Source organism: Protomyctophum parallelum (genome assembly GCF_964188405.1).
Source record: "Protomyctophum parallelum genome assembly, chromosome: 2".
Taxonomy (NCBI): domain Eukaryota; kingdom Metazoa; phylum Chordata; class Actinopteri; order Myctophiformes; family Myctophidae; genus Protomyctophum; species Protomyctophum parallelum.
Window position 1 is genome coordinate 31,081,791 of NC_139699.1, and position 26,055 is coordinate 31,107,845.

Genomic DNA, 26,055 nt, shown 5'->3' on the forward strand with positions numbered 1-26,055 from the left:
CATGAAGCTGACTGAACAAACTATGTCCTATAGCGCCACCATGAAGCTGACTGAACCAAACTATGTCCTATAGCGCCACCATGAAGCTGACTGGTGTAATATATTTTTCCTGCGTATGCCATTGGACTCTATCCCAAGTGTGGCAACTGTAAACCTTACGGTTTCCGAGTGAAAAATACTAATTCACTAATTCATTCACTTTAATAAATTCATATAAATTAACAGTTTGACTGTTTTTTACGATTAACCCGCATTTTAATCAACCCCCCTTCACTGCCGAGATTGTTGTATTACCTTTAGAGCATACGCTGAATTATTTGGGCTTTTAATCCGCGAAAATCCATCAAAAAAAGCTCCCGTGGTTTGTTATGATCTGTGTGTAGCATCCACCATCTTGGTGCACCCGGAAGACGCACACAAGATTGGTTTCAATGAGGCGTTGCATCCAATGCATTTCCATTGGCCTCAATTTCCCAGAAGCCCTAGCAGCCCACAGCATGTGACGATTTCCGATTTCGTCATCACAGCGAAGGCATCCAGTCTCATACTCCGCGACGAAGACGGATTTTCTTTTGATTCATTACATTACGGCGGATTAAACACATAAAACAAAAGGCGGGTATGTCCGATACGGCAGCGACATTAACCTGGAGTAATCCATTCAAGGCACGGAAACTGTTAAACTATACAACTTATCGCTTAGCAAAATGGAAGCACACAATTCCGATTTGACATGACGCGTGTGCGCCAAAACTGTGGCAGGACTGGCTTTAGACTTTAGTCTATCTATAAAAATAAATATTAAAGGATAAATAAATAAAGTTGCCAAATATACTACAGTGACGTGTTGCCTTTCGGCCAGTCACACTAATAACACAGCCTTAAATACTTTGTGGTCTGGGCCATACAAAAGAATCCATTCAGAGTGTGTGCAAGAAGAGAGAGACAGAATACAAATATCATAACTGAGATCAGGGATCACAAGACATCAGCAGGCGAGAAACGTCAAGAGAGAGAAACGTCAAGAGACGGGATGAGCCGAGTTGGACTTGCTGGGGGGATCCATACCTCTGGTTCTGGGGGAAACATCTACGGTAATTTCTCTTTTGGGTCTTGAGAGAAAAAGTTTGGGAACCACTGCACTAGAGAATGCATTTCCTTTTTTTCGATGTAGACTGAATTATATGTTATGTTATGTTTGTTTAACAATTATGTACAGCACATCAACTCTCTTTCAACTTTCAACTTTATTTATTTGTTAATACAAATAAATATTCAAAAATAGACAAATTGCCCATCTATAAACCCGTTACATCGCAAGCTCGTAGATTGTCTATTCTCACTATTTGTCATACAACGAGAGAGGTCAACAGTTAAGAACATGTCCACCCTCCTGAGAGAGAGAGACAGTGCAAGAGAGAATGGTATTTACAATATGGCAATAACTAAAGTGTATTCAAAACTCACCTGAATAATTTGATCTTCAGAACTGATCTCTATGGCCTCTTGGCTTTGTTCCAGAGCAGTGAAGATAGCATTTGCAGACCTTGGAAAGGGGAAGACATGAGGTTCAGTGTCATCGGTTGAACTATAAATCAGGTTTAAAATTTGTATACAGGACATATGAGCGCTTGCCTATCGTCACTGTTGGGTGGAAACTTATATCCAATTTTATTATCAGTTATGAAAACATTTAAAGGGTTGCCCGCTGGCCTAGTGGTCCAGGCGCATGCCACATATGCCACATATGATGACCTTTGCTGCATGTCTCCCCCTGTCTCTCTCTCTCTCTTTCCTGTCAATCTGCACTTGTATCTATCAATAAAGGCAGAAAAGCCAAAAGAAAAACCTTAAAAAAACCCCATTTAAAATAGCTGATCTACATGCCTACAAGAACATAGATCGGCTAATTTCACTACTTTTGTAAGCACTTGTGTGAAGTGAGCGGCGTTCTTATCATACATCACATTCCGTGCTCAGCCAATCAGCTGAGCACATTCCGTGCTCATACAGACACACAAAGCTGTGCATAGGAGTGCCGCTCAAAAAGACAGTAACAGTACATTAGAGAACAATGTAAATGGTAAATGGTGCATTTATATAGCGCCTTTATCCAAGGCGCTTTACAGAGATTGTGCATTACATTCACCCATTCATACACGATGGCAGCGGAAACCATGCAAGGCACCAACTAGCACATCGGGAGCAATTAGGGGTTCAGTGTCTTGCTCAAGGACACTTCGACAGTAACTCTGGGGGAGCCCGGGTTCGAACTGGCAACCTTACGGTTACCATCCAGGCACTCTACCCCTGAGCCACCGCCGCCCCTGTTGACCCTGCAAGACAATATTTGGAGATAATAAGGAGATAATAAATCCACTTCATGACATTTTGACCTCGGCACAATTGTTCTTAAAAAGACATTGCAGCGCACCATTGAACCACACCATTATACTTTAGGCTAACTATGGGAAATGTCTATTTAGCAGCCTACTTACCTCAGCTTGAACTGTGCCCGCACCTCTCCATGTTCCAGCTGTAGCAGCTCATTGTAGCAAGCCATCATATTGGCATTTTCCACATATCTCTGAAGACAATACAAAGCAGCATGGATAGACAACAGATAATCATTAATAATCATACATATTTTATGCATTAATAATCTATATTCAATAATTCACTTCAGTGCTTTTGTTGTATTGTTTTAAGATCATGTCAATAATAATATGGTGTAAATGTCGCCAGTGGATGCTAGGACGCTGCCAAAACAAAGAGTGTACATTCTAATCTTGATTCCTGCCTTTGGAAATAACTGTATGGAGTGTTGACACAAGGAACAATAATTTACACGGAAATGCATGAGCAAAGGTGTGGGAATAGTGTGAAATGTACACATACACACCAGTGTTGATTTTGACAGCATTTTTTTATTTAGTTGTCTGTCTTTTGAATTAATTTAGTTTTAGTCCTATATAGTCATCTGAAATGTTTTAGTTTTAGTCGACTAAATATCATAAGATTTAAATATATATATATTTTGGCGGGCCTTGATGGCGTCGTAAATTAATGCTTGATGATTTTACACTTGGTTGCGTCTTTTAGTTCTAATGGATCAATTCTCTCCCTAACATTTAAGTCTAATTTTTATTTGTTGACGAAATTGTCAATATATTTAGTTTTAGTGAAAGATGAATCAATATATTACCTTAACCACTTTAAAACACTACTAGAGTGGTGCCCGTTGGGCACTATGGCCTACAGTTGGAACGAAGTTGGAAATGCATGCCCCACCCAGTTATTATGTCTGTGTCCCTTTTATGCCCATATATATGGAGTTCACACACACGTACAGAGACTTGGTGCATTCATAGATAGATGTTACTTGAAGCTATTTGAAATAAGCAAGCTCACAACGTGTTGCAATGTGAGCTTGACGATCTTCAAGAAATCTGTAACGAATGGGAATTTTTGAATGTTTTTTTTTAAACATTTTAACAATACAAATCTTGTATGGGCTATGTGGTCCCTGGCACAACATCTTTTCAAGTGGGGGTCCGTGGCCAAATACATATAATCATTTGGATATCCTTGACAAAAAACAACACACACACACACACACACACACACACACACACACACACACACACACACACACACACACACACACACACACACACACACACACACACACACACACACACACACACACACACACACACACACACACACACACACACTTAAAGCCTGCATTGATCATTTACTCACCCTATTAAAGCCTGCAGTGATCAGAGGCATCACGGAGGCTTCCTCCCTGTCCGGCCTTCAGAAGGACAAACGCATGTTAGCACTCAAAATGGTTCCAATGACAAAGAACATGTTGAGAACATATGCTCACTGGGGTGATGCAGATGCACCATATGACAAGGCACAAAGGGCTCCATTTTTGTCTCATCTTTCTAAAGCCACTATTTGGGGATTTAGGAGTGGGGAAAGGGTGTTCCCCCACTAAAGTTGGTATTTTTGTTGACTGTCTAAATCCCTTAAACACCTCCGTTACCCGTTATATTATGCATACAGTAGGTGTGGTTTGGGCATTACAATAATTAAACCAAATTTAACCAATCACCAGTCCACGTGCCATTGCCTTTAATAGATCCCTTATCCGTTGCCCGTTAGTGCTATATTGCTTCATAGCCTTACGGTCTATAGCCCATGGAAGAGTGTTGCATCCCCCCCTTGTGTCGTTCTTTTTTTCCCTCCACCCCGCACAGAGCCAAGAACACTCGTCTATTCATTGAGTCACAACTCGCTCAAATCTTGCTAATTAAAAAAAAATCAAAGTACTATGTAAACTACGAAATTCGGGCTTTCATTTGGTATATAGATCGAGTGTGTAGGCCGTCTCTACGAAACGGTATCAAGCGGAAAGGAAAGGTCGGTCAATTGGATTAAACGCCATTTGCTGCGCTATGGGATGATCCGATGATGAAACTGAACAAACTGTTCTGCTGATTATAGGAAAATTACAAAGAGAATAAGGAGAGATGATGCAGCCTTACTAAGTCCAAGGACATCTCCATGCAGGCGCGCAGCCCGCATCGCTCTACCAAACTAATTTGGCACGTTACGGGTATAAGTTACGGGTGGTTTTAAACTCCACTGTCGCTTTCCCAAATGTGTGTGACCAAAATAGCAATTTAGGGGAAAGCGTGCCAACACGCCCATGACCACACCTCTAGGCGCAAATACAGGTGTCGGTAAAAAAGATAGCGGGTGACGCTGGACGAAAATACCATTAAGGGACAGAGAAAGCTCCTATATTCGTAATTTTCGGGCAGCGGCTGAATTGCGGGCCGCGCTGTGGGTAAAGTCTGAGACGAAATTGGAGCCCCAAGCCTCTAAGGCAGTGGTTCCCAAACTGTGGTGCGTGCACCCCCTTGTGCGCGAGCGCCTTCTAGGGGGTGCGTGACATGAAAATGTCTAATGGTGGTGCTATGGTTTTATTTTAAATATATATATTATTAACATATTATGCCAATATATGGCAAGTAATGCAGCATATAGCCTATGCTGCATATATTATGCCATATATTCATATATGTGGATAAAAAGAAAATATGTCTCTAGATAGCTTAGGCAATTTATATATGTGGGGGGGGGGGTGCATCAGCTAGGTCAGGAGGTAACAGGGGGTGCATCAGCTAGGTCAGGAGGTAACAGGGGGTGCATCAGCTAGGTCAGGAGGTAACAGGGGGTGCATCAGCTAGGTCTAGTGGTAACAGGGGGTGCATCAGCTAGGTCAGGAGGTAACAGGGGGTGCATCAGTTAGGTCAGGAGGTAACAGGGGGTGCATCACTAGGTTGGGAGGTAACAGGGGGTGCATCAGTTAGGTCAGGAGGTAACAGGGGGTGCATCAGCTAGGTCAGGAGGTAACAGGGGGTGCATCAGCTAGGTCAGGAGGTAACAGAGGGTGCATCAGTTAGGTCAGGAGGTAACAGGGGGTGCATCAGCTAGGTCAGGAGGTAACAGGGGGTGCATCACTAGGTTGGGAGGTAACAGGGGGTGCATCAGCTAGGTCAGGAGGTAACAGGGGGTGCATCAGTTAGGTTGGGAGGTAACAGGGGGTGCATCACTAGGTCAGGAGGTAACAGGGGGTGCATCAGCTAGGTTGGGAGGTAACAGGGGGTGCATCAGCTAGGTCGGGAGGTAACAGGGGGTGCATCAGCTAGGTTGGGAGGTAACAGGGGGTGCATCAGTTAGGTTTGGAGGTAACAGGGGGTGCATCAGCTAGGTCAGGAGGTAACAGGGGGTGCATCAGTTAGGTTGGGAGGTAACAGGGGGTGCATCAGCTAGGTTGGGAGGTAACAGGGGGTGCATCAGCTAGGTCAGGAGGTAACAGGGGGTGCATCAGCTAGGTCAGGAGGTAACAGGGGGTGCATCAGTTAGGTTGGGAGGTAACAGGGGGTGCATCAGCTAGGTCAGGAGGTAACAGGGGGTGCATCAGCTAGGTCAGGAGGTAACAGGGGGTGCATCAGTTAGGTTGGGAGGTAACAGGGGGTGCATGGCCAAAAAGGTTTGGGAGCCACTGCTCTAAGGCATATATGCTGAATCTGGCATTTTTAGGTGCCGTTGATCTTGAATCATTAGCCAACGCACAAGTGACAAGAAAGAGGACGACGGTAGAGGAAGGACATCGGCGGTACATACCTTTTCACAACGGCGACTATCACAGTGTTTTCTGAGGAGTTGACCGCTCTAATTGACCTGAATGTAAACAGAGGGAGCCATTTAGCCAGCAAGGCCCTGTGGAAAAGCCTGTGGCATCAAATCAATGTAGTTTTCAGTTTTTTCACGCTCCGATTCTCCCAGGCAGGCAGAGCCCAGTGGTGCAACCCTGTAAGCAGGCCCTGGGCCTCTGAAAGAATGCAGTGTATAGGGACGCTCATCCGCCTGTGGTTTTCCTCAGCCAGCGGTCATAAAGGACCTTTAGTTCTCCAGCCATGGCGGCTGTGCGCGCACACTGAACGTATGGACTGGCTTAAAATGAATAGGGTTAACATATGCGCTGGGCAGGGTACATGAATGTTTGTAAACGTGTTTTTGGTTTAGGCGCAGGCTAAAGATAGGACGATGCAGGCAGGCGCTGCTCATTCCTCAGGGGGCGTGGCTTCATCAGGCACCATTATGAATGAAGCCGGACCGGGGCCGGACCTGGGCTGGACCGGGACGGAGAACCCCCCCGTACTGTACCTACTGTACCATCTCAGCCACAGCAGGGAAACCTAGACATGCACCGAAGCCCTTCAACATTACAGAACCAGTCTGGTGTCGCTGATGTTAAGTCAGTGTTTCATGTCAAAGACACCAACATGTTTTTGGCCGTGGACTTTTAACATTTTTCAAGATTACTCAATAAATGAAACGCGTTGTGGGAAGGCGTCGCATTACGACACGTTGTGAGCTTGTAGCTCTGCTATTTTTGAATATCCAATGTATAAAAAATAAGGTTATAGTGGTTGAACTGGAACCACCTCAATGGCCCTTAGGGGTCCCCGGAACCCACTTTGAGAACCACTGATGAAGTTATGGGTTTTATATTAATTACATCTGCATCCACAATGTCTCTGCAACATTATTAACGACTGGCATAGGCAGAAAAACAACAAACAAACTACAAAATGTTTTGGAAAATAGCAGACCTACAAGCACACAAGGTGTTGTGCACTTGCAGACCTGCTATTTTCAAAATAATGTAGACACTTTTAGTGGTTGAGGGTCTAGAAAGGTTAATTAGCCTACCGGCATAGTGCTTCAGCATCAAAGTGTCTGGAATGTCTGTGGTCAATGATGACGAGGTCGTGATGCTTCTCCACAAAGCATTCGAGAGCTAATTCGGGTGTGCGCGCCACACTGCACCGGAAGTTAGCCTTCTCACATGCCCAGCAGAAGCCACTACTCTGACTGTCTTCTTTGGCAAATACTAAAAGTACCTGCAGGAAAGGGAAAGATCACAGAGCATGTCTTAAGTTCAGTGGGTCCCATTGGGAATATTATTGCAACAACAACTATACAAAATGTGTGTGTGTGTGTGTGTGTGTGTGTGTGTGTGTGTGTGTGTGTGTCAACACATGTTGTGAGCTTATATATTGGCAATTGTCTCTGACTGTGTGAATACAGATGTGCCTCGAGTTGCATGGGCACAAACCACTGAAGTAAATTAATAACTAGACAAACATAAGAATCATACACTATTGTGTACTCAGTGTGCAATAATTGATACAGTATGTTGCCCTGATCTGAATAGTGAAACTGACAAGAACTGCAGTAGAACTGCAGCAGAACTGCAGCAGAACTGCAGCAGACTTGACCCCCCCGCCCGCACTATGGAATCAATCCTGATAATGCAAGAATGGAGACAGGATACACACAGGGCCAGTTTGTTCATTCACCTGCAGCCCAGTGCCATATAAGGCACTTCCCATTCACCTGCAGCCCAGTGCCATATAAGGCACTTCCCATTCACCTGCAGCCCAGTGCCATATAAGGCACTTCCCATTCACCTGCAGCCCAGTGCCATATAAGGCACTTCCCATTCACCTGCAGCCCAGTGCCATATAAGGCACTTCCCATTCACCTGCAGCCCAGTGCCATATAAGGCACTTCCCATTCACCTGCAGCCCAGTGCCATATAAGGCACTTCCCATTCAAACCCTGCTGGCCTGCTCTTTACTTAAAACCCATTTTGGGTGGGAACCCCTTTTGGTGTCAGCATCATGTTATGCTTTAGCTATTGAAAAATAGCAGATCTACAAGCTCATAGCGCGCCACCGAGTGGCGCGCTTCGAGCTTGTAGGTCTGTTATTTTTGACAGACCTACATAGAAACATAGCTTTTTCAGAAAACTGTCAGGATGTAGAAGACATTTTTAGAATCTGATCTCAGGTCAAAATGGGTTAAGTTTCGTTACAAGTACTTTGTAGATTTTGATTATTGTTACAAAATGTATTATTAACCATACATTTCGACCATGTAATTCTATTCTACAAGCTTGTAGATCAGCTCTTTTCAAAAGATGTGCATACATTTGAAAACTTTAAATGGGACATTCTCTATAATGAGAAATGCATACTTTTGGTACTTTAAGTACATTTTGATACCAATACTTTTACTCAAGTACATTGTGAATTCCGGACTTTTACAGTAACAGTAACCGAGTATTTTCTACATTGCAGCATTGATACTTTTACTTAAAATGTAGTACTTTTTTCCACCACTGCAGAGGGTCTATTGTCATCTGCCTTCGCTTGCAATGATATTGACCAGGCTGGCCATGACTGGTCAATGCCCCTTCCTATTGGGCTGGCGAGGCTGTGGCAGAGGGCACCCCTGCTGTCGTCCCACCAGCCTTTTGCGTGCACACTCTCCCTGCCAGCATACTTTCATATAACCTTATGCTTGCGTAAATACAGGACCAGAGATCTAGGCCCACCTCCAAGAGCAGTGCCACACTGAGAGCAGATTCATGAGTCACTTGCCCAAACAGACGTCATCAAGTGTTGGCAGGAAGTGGAGTGAATGTAAAGAAGAGAAAGTTTATTCTGCTGTCAGTCTGCATCACACCTGGTAAAGAAAGGCACTGCTCTGTTTCACAGAGGTAAGAGAGCTCTCCTTCCATTGTCCATTCATTCATTCTGATACTTTATCAGCTTTCAGGACTCAGAGTGTTTCAAAGTGATTCAAAGTAACACAATCATTCCTATCACTTTGTGATACAAGCATCACATTTGGCATGAATAATGCCTATATAGATCAAACATCTTGAGAAAGTTTTTTTTCTTCATATGACTAACTATTCAGTCATCTCTGGTGATGGCAGATCAGCGTTAGTCATTTCCTATGAAGATGCCTTTACTTTCTTACACCTTCCCGGCACTAGACAATGGGAACTATATCCCAAGCAGGGTTGAGGTGATGTAGGAAATTGGGCATCACACTCTGATGGTGTGGTCAAGAAGAGGAGCGGCCATGTTTCATCTGATGTACTCTATGGTTTCTGAAGAAAGGCCAAACTGGCAGGCAATCAAAAAGTGTGATCCTATGTTATACCTCAATGTTCACAAGTGCCTGAGCCCTTACTGTGACTGTGAGTCGTGACAGGTATCTTGAATGAATTATCTTTTTTTTTAGCATTAACAGCTGATACTATACTTAAAAGTAATGGCAACATATGTAGTGGAGTTAAAAGTATATATTTTTCTTACAGATATTCAAAAGATGCATTTAAAGCCTCACTATAACCAATCTTTATGGTAATGTATGTATGGAGTATGTTAATTGTGACAGTAGGTCGCAGATTACTATGAAAACCTGCAAAACCCGTCCGTCAGTCGGTCGGTCACGTCTACATATATGGTTGTCAGAACATCACGCCTCGTGACATCACGCCTCGTGATGGCCGTCTCCGTATATGAAGATCACGACGCCTCGTGACACGCCTGACGTCACGCCTTATGTCCATATATGTCGATCTGACATCATCAAACCCTCTACACTCAAGACACGCTATATATGGCCATGAACCCTGGCCATATATAGCGTGTTCGTCAATCCAGTCAATTACACATTTAAATCTATATGTGAAAACGTCAATTAACGTCAAATTAAAATAATCACACGCGTGTGAAGTGAGGGGCGCTAATATATTAAAGTCTAACTCATGTTGATTAGGTGATGTAATGGTGAGGTAAAACAAACGGTGCAAACACAAACATTAAACGCCATTAACAATAAAGAGACAATATGACCTAAATGACACATTATCACTTCAGTGTCAATGCATTTACAAAACAAACATTAAACCTGTGTATAGGAGGGGCTAGCGCAAAAACAGCAAAAAACGGAACCGCCCCCACCCCCCAGCGCAGCCCCAGAAAGGTAAACTACACAGCTCTCATTACTCTGTATAGAGGGTATGCGCATGCATAAAGTGAACGGCAAATCGAGGACAGGAAAAGTGAGTTTAACATTGTTTAATGTCGTTTAATGCAATTAGATATTACTTTTCTGTTTGGATGTATGGGCTGGCCAGAAAGTTGTTTTTAGCCACTCAGTGGGCGTTCCTGCATAACTTCCTGGTTTGATGATGATGTCACGCGCATACCCTCTATAGACCGATTCCGTAGCGGGTCTCATGGTCGCAGCCTACGTATTTCCTGTAGGCGGACTCGACGTAGCTGCGGGGGTAAAACCCTCACCAGGCGCACCTCTTCCACTACAGTGAACGGCAGAGTGACTGATGTTAGTTTGCCTCAAACTTTACTCCTTTACCTGCTTTTTTACTAACACTAACATTACAAAGATGCCCAGAACATCGAGATGAACCTGTGTAGTTTATGGCTGCTCCAACAGTAGTGGCAACATAAAAAATAAAATAAAACTGAATGTCTAATATCCACCGCGGTGGCGGAGACCAGAGCCATTGAGTAATGGTTGAGACAAAGCAGTGAAAGATACATAACGCAAGTCTTACCCAATACCAAATATTTCAGTTTTATTAACACAAGGCTGCTGTACATTATACCTCATACTTTAAATGCTTAGTATTAGGTATAAAATACAGCAGCCTTGTGTTCATAAAACAGAAAGATTGGGTATTGGGTAAGACTGAAATTATGTATCTTTCAGGACCCTTCACTGCTTTGTCTCAACCATTACTCAATGGCTCTGGTCTCAGACACCACGGTGGATATTTTGACATTCCGTTTTTTTTTTTTTTTTATGTTGCCACTACTGTTGGAGCAGCCATAAACTACACAGGTTCATCTCGATGTTCTGGGCATCTTTGTAATGTTAGTGTTAGTAAAAAAGCAGGTAAAGGAGTAAAGTTTGAGGCAAACTAACATCAGTCACTCTGCCGTTCACTGTAGTGGAAGAGGTGCGCCTGGTGAGGGTTTTACTCCCACAGCTATGTCGAGTCCGCCTACAGGAAATACGTAGGCTGCGACCATGAGACCCGCTACGGAATCGGTCTATAGTCTATAACACATTGACAACAACAACTCGAATAGAAAAATCAACCCAAAGGAACCTCAAAGAACCTACCCTAGATCTTTGCATTGTGACAGTCTCATGATAACAAGTGTGATTGCTGCGACACGAGTCACACTTGCAAATGAACCAAGTTGGTACATATATGAAGACCACGAGACTGACCTCATCAAACCCTGGATAGCCATACATGATTTGACATACTAGATTTGCATATATGGACCCGGCCAGTTGCGTGCGTGCGTGTGTGCAGCTAATCTGACCTCAAGAGATCACGAAGCCATACATGATTTGACATAGATTTGCATACTGTATATGGAGCCGACCAGCAACTCTACAGTACATCTGACCTCGTCTGGCACCAGATTAATAGTTTTTTAACTCCTGCTTCTCAACTGTGTCGTATTAAGAAGCTCCGTTATTTCAGCGCTTCTCGCCCTCAGGGCATCTTACTGGTACAATATATACTGTAATTTATACAATTTAGTATTTAGTCTCCCTGCCTCAAAGGTCATGTGTCACCTAGACACAGGATCTGACACGGATATTGACCTGATAGTCAAGATTAAATGTATCTGGCCCTGAGCAAGACTCTATTAGCTCAATGGTAACAATACCAGCACTTCAAATCTGGGGTAGGAAAGAGGAAAGTTACATAGTGCTGTATTAAAGTACAGTATTACAATATGTACATTACTACTGTCCAAACTGAAAAACAAAAACAAACTGACAGGAAAAACAGGCTGAGTGCGTTGCCAATATTATCAATATTATTAAATCAATTAGTATAATGTTATGCATTAGACATACGACACCGTAAAAAGCTCACGTTACAGTGCAGCATGAACTAGAAAAAGTGCCCTTCTGGGCACAGGTCTCCACCAGGAGGATAGGAATGTTTAGGAGTAATATAAACATGTTTTTTGTTTGTTTGTTCCAATCTTTGCCAATCAGGACGGAATATGGGAAATGGTGCAGATCCGTGTTGATCGCACGCATGCACAATCCACCTGTTGGTGGCGCTATAACAGGCCAATGTGAAATGGGTGGGCTATATTCCTCAGCCTAGTAGGAAAGTGCGTGAAAGATTTCACGTCAAATTGCACGCTGCGTTCATGATTTGAGGCTTTTTGTTCAAAACAGGCCAATCCTGCAAAATTTGAAAGCCAATGTTAGCCAATTAGGATGGAATATGAAATATCAGACACATCCGTCTTGAGCACATGACTATGGAGATACTGTGTAATGATTTGCGGGATTTTTGGACAAAATCCGGAGGAGTAATATCCAAAAATGTGTTTTACAAAAGTCGGCCTCCTGGTGGCGCTCTAAAAGCCAGATGTGAACTAGAGAGACTGTGTACCAATTTGCGCGATGTTTGGACAAAATCTGTAGGTGTACTGTGCAAAAACTTGTTTTGCACAAAGCGGCCTCCTGGTGGCGCTATAACAGGCCGTTCTGGAAATTTTGGGGCAGAGGTTCATCGTTGGCATCCAGGGAGTGTGTGTGCAAAATTTGGCATCGACCGGGTTAACGGTGCCGGAGATTAGCTGCTCACGGACACACAAAAAACATACTCTCCCCCCATGCCTTCGGCCTGGTGGAGACAATTAGGCATTACACTAAGCACCCCTAAATATTTTACCCTGAAAACCTAAAGACAAAACAGACAAATCAACTGTGTGTGTGTGCGTGCACGACTGCAACTACTAGTATTTTACTTAGTTGTACAACTGTAGTGATAGATTGGGCTAGGTGTAGAGCTCTTTCTTTGAACCTAGTTGTATCCCATACCTGAATATTACAGTAGATATTCTGTACAGATACAGTAGATGGTAAAAGGATAGCACCTCTGCCTAAACCGTCTCACAAACAAAATCCTTTTAATCCACAGAGTAGCGCATCCCAAACTGACTGGAGAAAGTGTTGTCTCTGTCAGACAGCAAAGCTTTTAGAAGCTGAGAAAGCTGATGCCCAGACATTAAAGTGCTACACTTGTTGAAAGTGCTACACTTGAAGCGACCACCATCTTGGATTTTCAGGTGGCTAACAGGCTTTTCTCAAAAAGCAGGTCCTATGCGTTATTATTCTTGCCAAATTTGGTGCTTGTATCACAAAGTGAAGTATTCTTCTGAATTATTGACTTAATCCGCTGGACCATTTTCATCTCAAACAGCAAAGAGTGTCCAGGTCGTAAATACATCATCACCGAGTGCTGCAGCTATGGTTGGTACGCACAGGGAATTAGATCAGAATTCCTCATTGGTATGTTGGTACAAAAGTCAACATACCGACAGAGTTGGAAAATTAAAGGCCAAGACAGGCTTTTTCCATCATACAAGTTTGAGTTCTGTTTTGTTGCATGGCCCTTAGACTCAACAAAAATGACATATTTTCAAAAATATGGCATTTTCCTCTGACAACTTATTTTGAAAGGATCATGTGACGAAAGTGTAAATGAGCTTTTACTGCTAACACACGTGTCTTCATCAGCCAGAATAATCTCAATATACATTAATGTTGCTGTTAGGGAAAATGTTTAGATTAAAATAATTATAAAATCAACAAAAATCTAAACGTGAAACTGGGCAAGTGAACTGCAGAGACAATTAGAGAACTGCATGGTTCTCAGAGGGTTGGAAGGGTCTGACTGGCCAGACTGAGAGAGCAGAGAAGTGAAGAGGAGGGCATGACAGGATCAGCTGTGTGAGTGACAAAAACAGGTTTTCCTACTGTGGTGGTCACAGTATAGCGCATCAAGCTTGTAACTGCAACCAAGCTGACTGTATTGCATTGATACGTTGCTGTACCTCCAAACAGTTTAACCACTTAAAAGTGCAATCTGTATGTCCTAGCCCGGGAAAACAAACCCTCAGAGATATTTCCATTGAGTTTCATGCAATGCCTCTCGTCAACCAGCAGTGTTCCTACTTCTTAAAATTACATTTTGTTAACTAAAAGTTATGGATTGCAGCTTTAAGCCAAATATTATACTTTTAAGAGATTTTTTTTTAAACAATCAACAAGCTCACAGTCACAACACATGTGTGTGCACCGTTGGACCAATCAGAATGAAACTTTGCATGCACATTTAATAAGGGAAGATTTGCTTAAGTTGAGGCAAATCTGGAGAAAAAATGCTTACCACTAGCTTTCTTCACAGATGTGTTCATAAAGGTGTCTACTACTACTACTACTAATAATAATAATAATCTTTATTTATAGAGCACCTTTCATGACACGAGTGCAGCGCAAAGTGCTTTACAAGACAAATAAAGTACAAAGTATATAAAACTAAAAATATCAAACAACATAACAATCAAGGCACAATCAAAGTACAAACTAGAAAAAGTGCCCTTCTGGGCACAGGTCTCCACCAGGTTATCCACAGATCCGTGCAGTTAGAGGTAAAAACACTTTTCGGCCAGTTATAGCGCCACCTTGAGGCTGAGTTGAAATTGTTCATGTGGCATTTTGTCCTCGGCCTAGTGGGAATGTGGGTGCACAATTTCACGGAAATCACGCGATGTGTTCATGATTTGCAGCATTTTGTTTGAAACTGAGCACTCCTGTGAACTTTGGAAGCCAATCTTAACCAATCAGGATGGAGTGTGAGAAATATGAAAGACCGGTTTGGTTGAATGGCTCTAGAGAGACTGTGTACCAATTTGCGTGATGTTTGGACAAAATCTGTAGGTGTGCTGTGCAAAAACCTGTTTTGCACAAAGCGGCCTCCTGGTGGCGCTATAACAGGCCGTTCTGGAAAGTTTGGGGCAGAGGTTCATGGTTGGCATCCAGGGAGTGTGTGTGCAAAATTTGGCATCGACCGGGTTAACGGTGGCTGAGATTAGCTGGTCACGGACGGACACACGGACACACGGACACACGGACACACGGACGGACGGACGGAGTGCAAAACATACTCTCCCCATGCCTTCGGCTGGTGGAGACAAAAATGCCAAAAATACCTATCACAGAAAAAATTGTTCCAAGCCAACTCCCTTGGGAAACTTTGTGGGAGCAAATCAAAGTTGGGGTACCCGGAGGGCCTATAGGATAACAGCAGGATATTTTAAAATTGGCCAATATGAGCTTGTGAGTGTTTTGGGGTGCTGAATCCGTTAAACCATTCATTTTCAGTAAAAATGACTTCTCGCCATAAAATTGGCCATGCCTGCTTTTGTATGTCCCAGACACTAGTGTAATAAGTTTAACTAATAATCATTTTATGCATATATCTCAAAGGATGTCTATGGTGTTTTCTTGTTTTCTTTTCTGTTTGTGTGTTGGTGTGGGCCCCACACTGTGGGGCATATTAAAATATAAAAAGCATTTTATTAATATATCAGCATCTTAATTGAAACGAACTGTTGAAACAGAAGTAGATGGACAATCTTTAATGGATTTAACTAATTTATTCTTTTCAGAATCAGAAAGACTTTATTGTCACACCTTTAAAAAATTATAACCGTAAAATATGGGGGAAATGAATGTGCCATATTTTTGTTCATTAATAAAAATAAATAAACTGAATATGGCTCTATGATATCACAATATAAAAAAGATCGACACATAATTAAAAACTAAGGTGCTAAGTATGCTTTTGTAAACAATAAATACAAATATGAATAAACATACAACTATCTCTACTCTTCCAACTCCCTGGCATCTCCCTCGCTGCTCTGGCTTGTTGTTCTTGCAAAATTTGCACTGTCCACTGAAATGCAGTGTGTACACTCCCCCTCATAGTTGCAACTGACTAACTTCAGAAGATAGTCTGGTGTGATGGGGCCTGTTCATTGACGGTACAGACTCATAGCCTTTGTCACCAAGCTTCCATCCATACTCCAGTTAAGTACATGAGATTATGGATGGAAGCTTGGTGGTGGTACACTGGATGTACTGTACATCCAGTGATGGACTTTGCAGCAGCAGCCAATCTCTGGTCTGGATATAAGCTCGGAGAGAGTGCTGTGCTGCGGCTCCTGTTGTCGGGAGCAGTGTTTCTGGTCCGAAAGCGGTAGTAGAGTAGTGGAGAGGGTTATGGAAGTTTTGGACATCCAAGCCATGTTCAAGTTCCATGGGAAATCGCACGAAGGTTTTGGGGACTGGAGATTTGACATCTTCAGCAAGCAGGCCGCTACTGGGAGTATCAAACCAGAAGAACTGCCCCCTACAACAGGAGCCGCAGCACAGCACTCTCTCCGAGCTTATATCCAGACCAGAGATTGGCAGCTTCCATTCATACTCCAGTACATACTGGAGAATGGATAGGCTTGGTGACAAAGGCTATGAGTCTGCATAACATGGCAATTATTAGTTATTACGCATGTCTACAAAAACAGCCAATTTTATGGCCAGGGAGTCTTTTTTACAGAAAGGTAATGGCTGGAACCGATTCAGCACCCCAAAACTTTGATTGGCTCCCACAAAGTTGGCTTGGAAACAATTTTCCTGTGATAGTAGACACCTTTATGAACACATCTATGAAGAAAGCTAGTGGTAAGAATTTTCTTTCCAGATTTGTCACAAATTAAGCTAATTCCCATTAGGCAGAGGAAAAACATAAACCCAACATTGGCCTCATGGTGGCCCTATAACCGTCCACTTCAAGATTTAGCGTTTAACTTTTTAGCCACCGGTCACACCATCCAATTTATTCTCCCCTGGATTCCTTGGATCACTTTTTGCTTAGAAATGTTATCCAAAATGTACACAGATCAGTACACTTTATCTCTAGTAATGTGATCAAGATGTGTCAGTTTTTTTTCGTTGTTGTTTTTTTATATATATATATATATATATATATATATATTCCATGCCGATTGGCTATGACTGACTTCCACATTTACAAATACAGCCCCTGGGTAGGCAACAGGGCCTGGAGGAGACCTGCGCTCAGAGGAGTGCACTTATCCAGTAATATGTGTTTTTGCTTGAAAGGCAGGTTGTTGTGCTTGTGCAACTTTCCAGACCCATCTTTTTTTAAATACTGTACTATAAATATTTACAACATCGTCTCATGAAAACAATTTTTGTTAACTTCCAGGACAGTTGTGCACCAAAATTTGCTGCATTTTCATCCATCTTCAATGACACATAAACCGAATGAATAAACACACTATTAATAAACTGCTGAACACCAGAAAATGTCCATTTGCAGGGACAAAACCGCTCCATGGCCCTTCTGTGCAGCTCTCCCATAACATGCATTGTTCATTATGGTATGTCCATCCATGGTAATCGATGTTTGTCCTCGTTGCCATGACAACCCAAGCACATTTCATACAATGCATCCATTAACATTTCCCCTCCTTTTCTTTTAATGTTTGAATGGGAAGTTGTTTGTTAGTGTGGTGTCTTTTTCCGACTCATGATTAGTTGTAAACTATACTAGGGACATGTTTATAATAGAAACACTGTTAGAATGAAAAACAAATGTTGACAACATAGGCTACTGAACTATTGAACTATTGAATACTGAACCCCAAATGCAAGCAATATGGATATCAACAGAGAATTGTTGAAGAAATCTTTTCCAGTGTAGTGTGATACAGTACCTGAAGCTGGTCTTTATATAACTTCATTGGTCCAAATTGCACCTCTGTTAATGTGTTCTGAAAAACAAGAGGGTTACAAATATTAGAAACAAACAATCATATTTCCTTCCATAAATACATTTCTCTCTGAACACATTATAGAGATAATGGGCTCTATTTTCGTTCGAGCATTCTAAATACACTATTTGGGGATTTAGCAGTGGGGAAGGGGCGTTCCCGCACTAAAGAGCCTATTTTGGTCACCTGTCTAAATCCCCAAAACACCTCCGCTACCCGTTACATTATGCATAGGTGTGGTTTGGGCGTTACAATAATGAAACCAATCACCGTGCCACATGCCATTGCCTTTAAGAGATCCCTTATCCGTCGCCCGTTATGCCCAGTTCTATATTGCTTCATAGCCTTACGATAAACTCCACTATCGCCTTCTCAAATGTGTGTGACCATGACCAAAATAGCAATTTAGGGGAAAGCGTGCCAACAAGCCCATGACCACACCTCTAGACACAAATACCGGTGTCGGCAAAATAGATAGCGGGTGACGCTGGACCAAAATACCATTAGGTTACAGAGCAAGCTCCTATAGCCTACTCGTAAATTTCGGGAAGCGGTTGACTTGCGTGATGCGTCGCGGGTAACGGCAGGGACGAGAATCGAGCCTATTTGCGTGGACAAAAATTTAATAATATAAAAATATGTATTTTGTAAAAAACGGCCTTCTGGTAACGCTATAACAGGCCGATGAAAGACATTTTAGGATTTTACTTGACCTCCAATGCTCTAAGGAGTATGCATACGCAGTTTCATATCAATCAGTCCAACGGTGCCGGAGACTAGCTTCTCACAGACAGACAGACGGACTCACAGACAATAAAAATGAAAAAAATCATAATACTTGTCAGCTCTGCTATAGTTATAGGAGAAGACTTGTACTGCGGAACCAGAGGCCCACATATTTGACCCTGGTGATCATGGTCAAGGGCCCCCAGACACAGGCTGAACTGGCCTCATTGGCCCGGTCCATAATCTGTCCATGGTTGTTGTATTCATGCTATATTTCCCTTTGAAGTTGAAAGGAGATATCTAGCGCCAGTCAAAAGTCTGATCACCAACGTCAGTGTAACAAGAATGGCATGCACTCTCATGCGGCCTGCTGATGACATCAGCCATGATGTTTCTATGACTTATGACTCCATATTTGGGCAAGTTTTATATAAAAAATACACACACATACACAGTTACTTCCTTGGCCTACTGGCAACTTGAACAAAACATGTTGTACTGATCGGTCCAGTGGTTTGTGAGATTAGCCACACACACACACACACACACACACACACACACACACACACACACACACACACACACACACACACACACACACACACACACACACACACACACACACACACACACACACACACACACACACACACACACACACACACACACACACACTTTGTTTTTTGAAACCTGCCATGCAATGAGTGTGAACTGTGAAAATAAGAAAACAATCAGACCCTGCTACTGAAGTCCAGGCTGGTGCCCTGCACCGTTGCCTCTACTGTCCTCCCCCTGCTGAAGCCCTAACTGCTACTGAAGAGCAGGCTCTTGCCTTGCACCGTTGCCTCTACTTTCGGTGTGTGAATATGTGTGTGAATGTAATGCACACTGTAAAGCACTTTCGATAAAAGCGCTATATAAATGGCAAGGTTTATCCAAGTGAGTTAACAATTCAGAATCTCAACAAAAGACACTGGTGTCTATACATGACAAGAAAGAGACACTGGTGTCTACATATTGAAAAGAAAGAGAAAGTGGTACAGTCAGCTTGGGCATTAAGGCCACTGTGGCCTCAGGGCATATGCCATTTGTTGAGGGGCACAAGGCCACACTGAGGGGCAACGATGGCCATGGCCTTTAATCATGACCTCGCTGAAAGATAGTGTCCTGTGTCGCAGTACACAGCATAGTATTGGAATTATCCATAAATATAAATACTGTATGACTACTACACATATTGTAAACACACATGTATATACATAAACAACAGAGTGGTTAAGATGCTCCTTGTGTGCTTGGATGTCTTCAGCACGACACCGCAGAGCCAACAGAGCAGAAATTAGGCTTTTACACTTTCCCTACATGCAAGTTCTCTTTTCTGTCTGCAAATAATTTAGCTTCCTTCCTGCTAAATGGAACCCAGCGCAGGGGTTAGTAACCATAGAAACCAAGCCCCTTGCGGACTTCCATCCCTCTAGAATTCCTCTTCTGCGTAAACAATCTACACACGTGAGGAGGAACACACACAGAGGAATTTCAGAAACACGCTGGGCCGGCATTAAATGGCTTCTCGCAAAATTCTAAGCCTTTTGCAAGTAACATGAGCAACAAAGAAAAAGCTGATTAGTTCCCAGTAGTGACCCAATTGACGTCACTGGGACATTGCGCTCCGTTTGTTGCAACGTCCCCTAACAATGTGCATGACATCAGGATAGCTAACTTCTGATGGGCTATGTGATAATTAAATCTTTCACAGACACGAGGACATGGTCGCATGATAAGAGCTTAGAGTTGGTATGTATGTGCGCTCTGTCTATGTCTGTGTGTGTGTGTCTGTGTGTGTGTGTGTGTGTGTGTGTGTGTGTGTGTGTGTGCGTGCGTGCGTGCGTGCGTGCGTGGCCATGAAAAAAAAAAACAGCATTTTAAAATGTAACAAACCAGATATTCCGATGCGTGACAAGATCTAGTGTAGTTATAAATGATTTTAATTACTTCAACTATGTGCGTCTGAACATAAAATGTGCCTCGATCAACTTTCTTTGACTGATTTAACAAAATATTGTGTAATTATACAACAGGTCATTTTGCAGAACTAATCTGAAACTAATCTGACGGCTTTCTAGCCGTGCTTAAACCACAATAATGAAATGGCTAATCAAAAACAAACAATTCAGCCGTGCTTTTCTCTCAGAGCGCAGCAGACTCGGTGGCTAGGCTAGCTAGTTTCTTGGGACATTTGTGGTCGTATAGTGACTACATCTGTCATTGAAAAATTATCAATTTCCAGCGATTCTCTTAGTGTTAAGGGTAATTGATGTATATTTGCAGGGCGAGTTCCGAAAGGTATCGCAGAAGAGCATTAATGAACACATTAAAGAACACCCTCTCGTGTAATATTGCTTAATTTTGTGTGTGATGAAACTAAATCAAAATGTTCTTTCTCCTATAGAATACTGCCAAACACCCAGCTGGCCCGCCCGTGCGCACGCACACACACACACACACACACACACACACACACACACAGGACAGCATTTGCTAGAGAAGTGGTAGAGGCCATGGCTTTGATGTACTGTAGCTAGCTGAGGCCTAGTAGAGCCGAACACAGTGCTCCATCTCAGCCCAGGGAGACCTGTACTTCATTTATATTCCGTCGTACTACGGTGGACTGCGCGGCTATTTTTTGGCCATGAAGTTGAAATCAGGCTTCAGTCCCCTCTAATTGACACTGACACAACCAATGCAAATGCAGCTGAGGTTGTGTAACTGGAATAGCCTGCCTGCCCCACACACAGAGCCAAGCCAGTCTGCCAGTCTCCTCGGCCAAGCATACTCCTCTAGTACAGTGTACACACACACACACACACACACACACACACACACACACACACACACACACACACACACACACACACACACACACACACACACACACACACACACACACACACACACACACACACACACACACACACACACACACACACACACACACACACACACACCCATCACAGCAATGAATCACTCACCCAGGCATTTGCATCCCGCAAACATCATGCTGGCACCTAACCACGGGCAAACAAAGCGGGGGAAGTGAGTGAGCATGCAGGACAGGCGGGCAGCCAGTATGGACATGGTGCGTGTGTGCCTACGTAATCCATGTCCCTCCCTCCCTCTGCCATACGCTCACACGTTTGCAAGTGATTACAGTTGACAGTTGTGTTGAATTGGAGATGTATTTTTGTTCTGTCGTGCCACACTGCATGGACATCTTCCCGGATTATTAATGCAATAGATTTTTGGCCATTGCAATTGTGCTCATGACGTGAACATGCACCGACTAAGTAGAAAAATGTGCCGCCGCTGTGCAGAAATGCATGAGCGGAAATAAAAGGCGAAATGGTTAATGCTCTTTCAGCACATTAGCCTCACGTTTTCCGACAAACTGACAGCTTTAAACCTCAGCGTTCCAGATGATCGTGCATGGCCTGCTATGACAGCACAGAATTCTTCCTTGCAGTGTGGTGTGGATCAGTCACTGCATGCATCTACAGTCCTCCCAGCCTGCAATCAGGCCAGTGTACAGGCCAGTGTACAGGCCGCTGTTCCCACTCTATACACCTAATGTATTTACATAGCAGAGCTGCTTCTGACCCCATATCCTGCTCTCTGCATCCGGCCCTATGGATCTCCTCCAGTCTCTCTCTCTCTCGCCGCGCGCACACACACACACACACACACACACACACTCTCTCTCGTCGCACGCACACACACACTCTATCTTGCCGTGTGCACACACACACACACACACACACACACACTCTCTCTTGCTGCGTGCGTGCACACACAGACTCTCTCTTGCTGCATGCACACACAGACTCTCTCGCTGCGTGCACACACACACACACACACACTCTTGCCGCACGCACACACACACACACACGCATACACACACACACACACACACACACACACACACACACACACACACACACACACACACACACACACACACACACACTCTTGCCACACACACACACACACACTCTCTCTTGCCGCACACACACTCTTGCCGCACACACACTCACTCACACACATACACACACACACACACTTTCCACTAAAGTGAAAAACAGGAAATTGGATGACATTGTTCGGTGCGCAGACGTCAGCAGTGAGAGATAGAAAGAGTAAACAGCTTCCTCCACCCCAGAGCTGGGACCAGGATGCAGGGAATCTTGGGATGTCTGCCCTTGCTAGTGCTTCTTAGGAAAGTGCACGTGGCCGCCCTGTTAGCAAGCAACAACCCACAGGGTCCCTCCTTTGACAGAGCCCCGTCCCCCGGTTCAATTCCCTCTGTAGTCTTTGTTCTTCCTTCCATTACTTATTTTAAATATAGACATTTCAAATGCAGAGCAAACGTGAAGTAAAACAACCGGTATTTCATCTACTGTATGACACTCATGGTGTGTGTGTGTGTGTGTGTGTGTGTGTGTGTGTGTGTGTGTGTGTGTGTGTGTGTGTGTGTGTGTGTGTGTGTGTGTGTGTGTGTGTGTGTGTGTGTGTGTGTGTGTGTGTGTGTGTGTGTGTGTGTGTGTGTGTGTGTGTGTGTGTGTGTGTGTGTGTGTGCGCGCGTGCGTGCGTGCGTGCGTGCGTGCGTGCGTGGGTTCATGTGTTCCAATGCTTGTCTGTATGCTGCTGTAGAACTGTCTTCAAAACAGTGTGGTGCAAATAGAGATGAATCAATGTTCTTCATTAGGGCTGATTAGAGTGATCAGTCTCAGCCACAGGTGGGGAACGCACACTATGTACCACACACACACACACACACACACACACACACCAAAGAGAATCATTTCATTTTGATGTGCAGCCACTTAGACATGTGCTGAATCGATCAACCAGGTCACTCACTGATCAATGGCCCCCGTCACTTCACTGTTGTTACAGATAGCCTCAGTTACACACATTCTAATGCACATGTTATTATGATGACAAGATGTCTTGGCAGCTAAATCGTAGCGCAAAAAAACCCATCTGTTATTAATTTTCATATTTAATTTATTATCGTGCACAAGCAGTGTTTCAGTTACCCCACCCCAATATAACAGCAAGTCAATTGTGTAGAAGAAGGCTTAAGGCTAATGTCATTAGTGTAGTTTGGGGGGGGGGGGGGTGTGTGTGTGTGTGTGCGTGCTTGCGTGCGTGCGTGCGTATTCTGGCTCCATCCACATTTAGTTCTGTCACAATTATTACATAATCGTCTAATCGGAATTATTTCAGATATCGCAATTATCTTTGCATAATCGTCAATCGTTTCCATGTTGAAAAATGTCCATACATTTTCAAACATTTTTCAAAAATAGCAGAAATAGCGGATCTACAAGCTTACAACCCGTAATTGTTTTTGGAAAGAAAAATGTGTCAGTGATTTTCTTTGTATATTTACGTTATTTGTCATATCTGCCCTGTGCTATTTGTGCCTAAAAGGCAAACGTGTTCAATGTTCAATGCAAAAACAACACAATTAAATCGTTAATCACGATTATTTGTGCAACAATAAAATCGTCAATTTAAATTTGTAATCGTGACAGCCCTACAGCACCTATATGCACATTTCTTATTCACAGTAACCATGCCCACAATTAGCATAGCAGATGGCTGTAGGTGAGTCACTGGCACAACAGAGTTAAACTGTCAGAAAGTTCAGAACTATCCACCAGAGACACACAACAACACGTGTGTGTCATGCAGCCTCGCTGTGATGATCCCCTCTCCCAGTGACACTGGAGCTCACAGAGGACCGCACTGCACGGTGACTAGGATTAGTATTAATTATGAACAGTGGTGGAAAAAGCACTCAAATATTTTACTTAAGTAAAAGTATCAATACTGCAATATAGAAACGCATTGTTACACGAGTAAGTCATTCAAATTTCACTTTTTACTTACTAAAAGTACAAAAGTCAGGACTCAGTAGTATCATCAAAATCTACCAAAAGTACTCATTGTGCAGAATGCCCCATTTCGTCTATTTACACGCACGCACGCACACACACACACACAGACACAGACACAGACACAGACACACACACACACACACACACACACACACACACACACACACACACACACACACACACACACACACACACACACACACACACACACACACACACACACACACACACACACACACCACAAGACCTCTGGCATGTGCATACACATGGTGGCAGAAGACACCAGCTTACACAGGAGAGACAATTCATCCTTGTCCTGGAAATTAGTCCCTAATGCCCATGGATGACGTCAAGAGGTTTAAAAATACAGAGTTAACACAAAACGACTATGGTAGCTACTTCATCCTTGGCGACCTGTTCCATTTGTTACTGGCGTACCAGAGTCTTGAAGAATGACCTGCAAATTATATTTAGGGCTGTCGTGATCATGACATTTCACTTGACGATTGTCACACAAAAAACTAATTTCATTATTTGGTTGTGTTTTTGGCATTGAACATTGGAAAATATTACATTTCTGTATATATAATATTACATTTAGGCTTCATAAACAAAACTTGCATACTGTAACAGTAACAGGGCAGATATGACAAATAACTTACTATACAAAGTAATGCAATGACTGATACACGTTACACTTTCAAAATAGTCAAAAGTAGTAGTAGTAGACACAGGGGTCACATTGAAATGCGCTGTGAGCCTTTTTGTATAATAGCCATTTTTCAACATGGAAACAATAAAGATCATTATGTAATAATTGTGACAGGCCTAAATAGCATTAGCAACTACTGTAGTAGCAACTATAATTTGCAAGTGTACTGAAAGCTGATGTAAGGGATGTATGATGATCGCATGCCATCAGTTCACAAGCATGTGAACATACAGACATGTACCTAAAAATAGGATATATATAAATAATAATGCCACAGCCGTATACCACAGCCAAGATGATAGAACGGAAGCATGCTACTTCATTAGGTTTGGTTCTCAAACATCTAGGCTAAATTGATATGCAATTGGCCACGGAACCCCACCTGAAAAGATTTTGTGCCATGGACCCCCTTTATGAGAATATTTCGGTTCAAAACAGTTGTAAAATGTTCCAAATTTGTCACACTTTCCAGATTTTTGGGACACCTCCACAT

General features: G+C 43.1%; 1 protein-coding gene across 5 annotated transcripts in view; it reads right to left on the minus strand.

Moving 5' to 3' along the window:
* The window catches only part of pde8a (phosphodiesterase 8A), a 72,510-nt gene that overhangs the window by 26,824 nt on the left and 19,631 nt on the right, over positions 1–26,055 (minus strand). For 4 of the 5 annotated variants that reach the window (XM_083759624.1, XM_083759620.1, XM_083759622.1 and 1 more), the window contains exons 2-7: positions 18,108–18,164; positions 7,300–7,490; positions 6,208–6,264; positions 3,766–3,820; positions 2,499–2,587; positions 1,468–1,546 (exon numbers count right to left, since the gene is read on the minus strand). In XM_083759624.1, coding sequence (XP_083615750.1) covers positions 1,468–1,546; positions 2,499–2,587; positions 3,766–3,820; positions 6,208–6,264; positions 7,300–7,490; positions 18,108–18,134 — 498 coding nt within the window. In that variant the 5' untranslated portion in view covers positions 18,135–18,164. Of the gene's footprint in view, positions 1–1,467; positions 1,547–2,498; positions 2,588–3,765; positions 3,821–6,207; positions 6,265–7,299; positions 7,491–18,107; positions 18,165–21,919; positions 21,976–26,055 lie in introns of those variants that run through there. The other variant, XM_083759623.1, reaches the window with a different exon arrangement.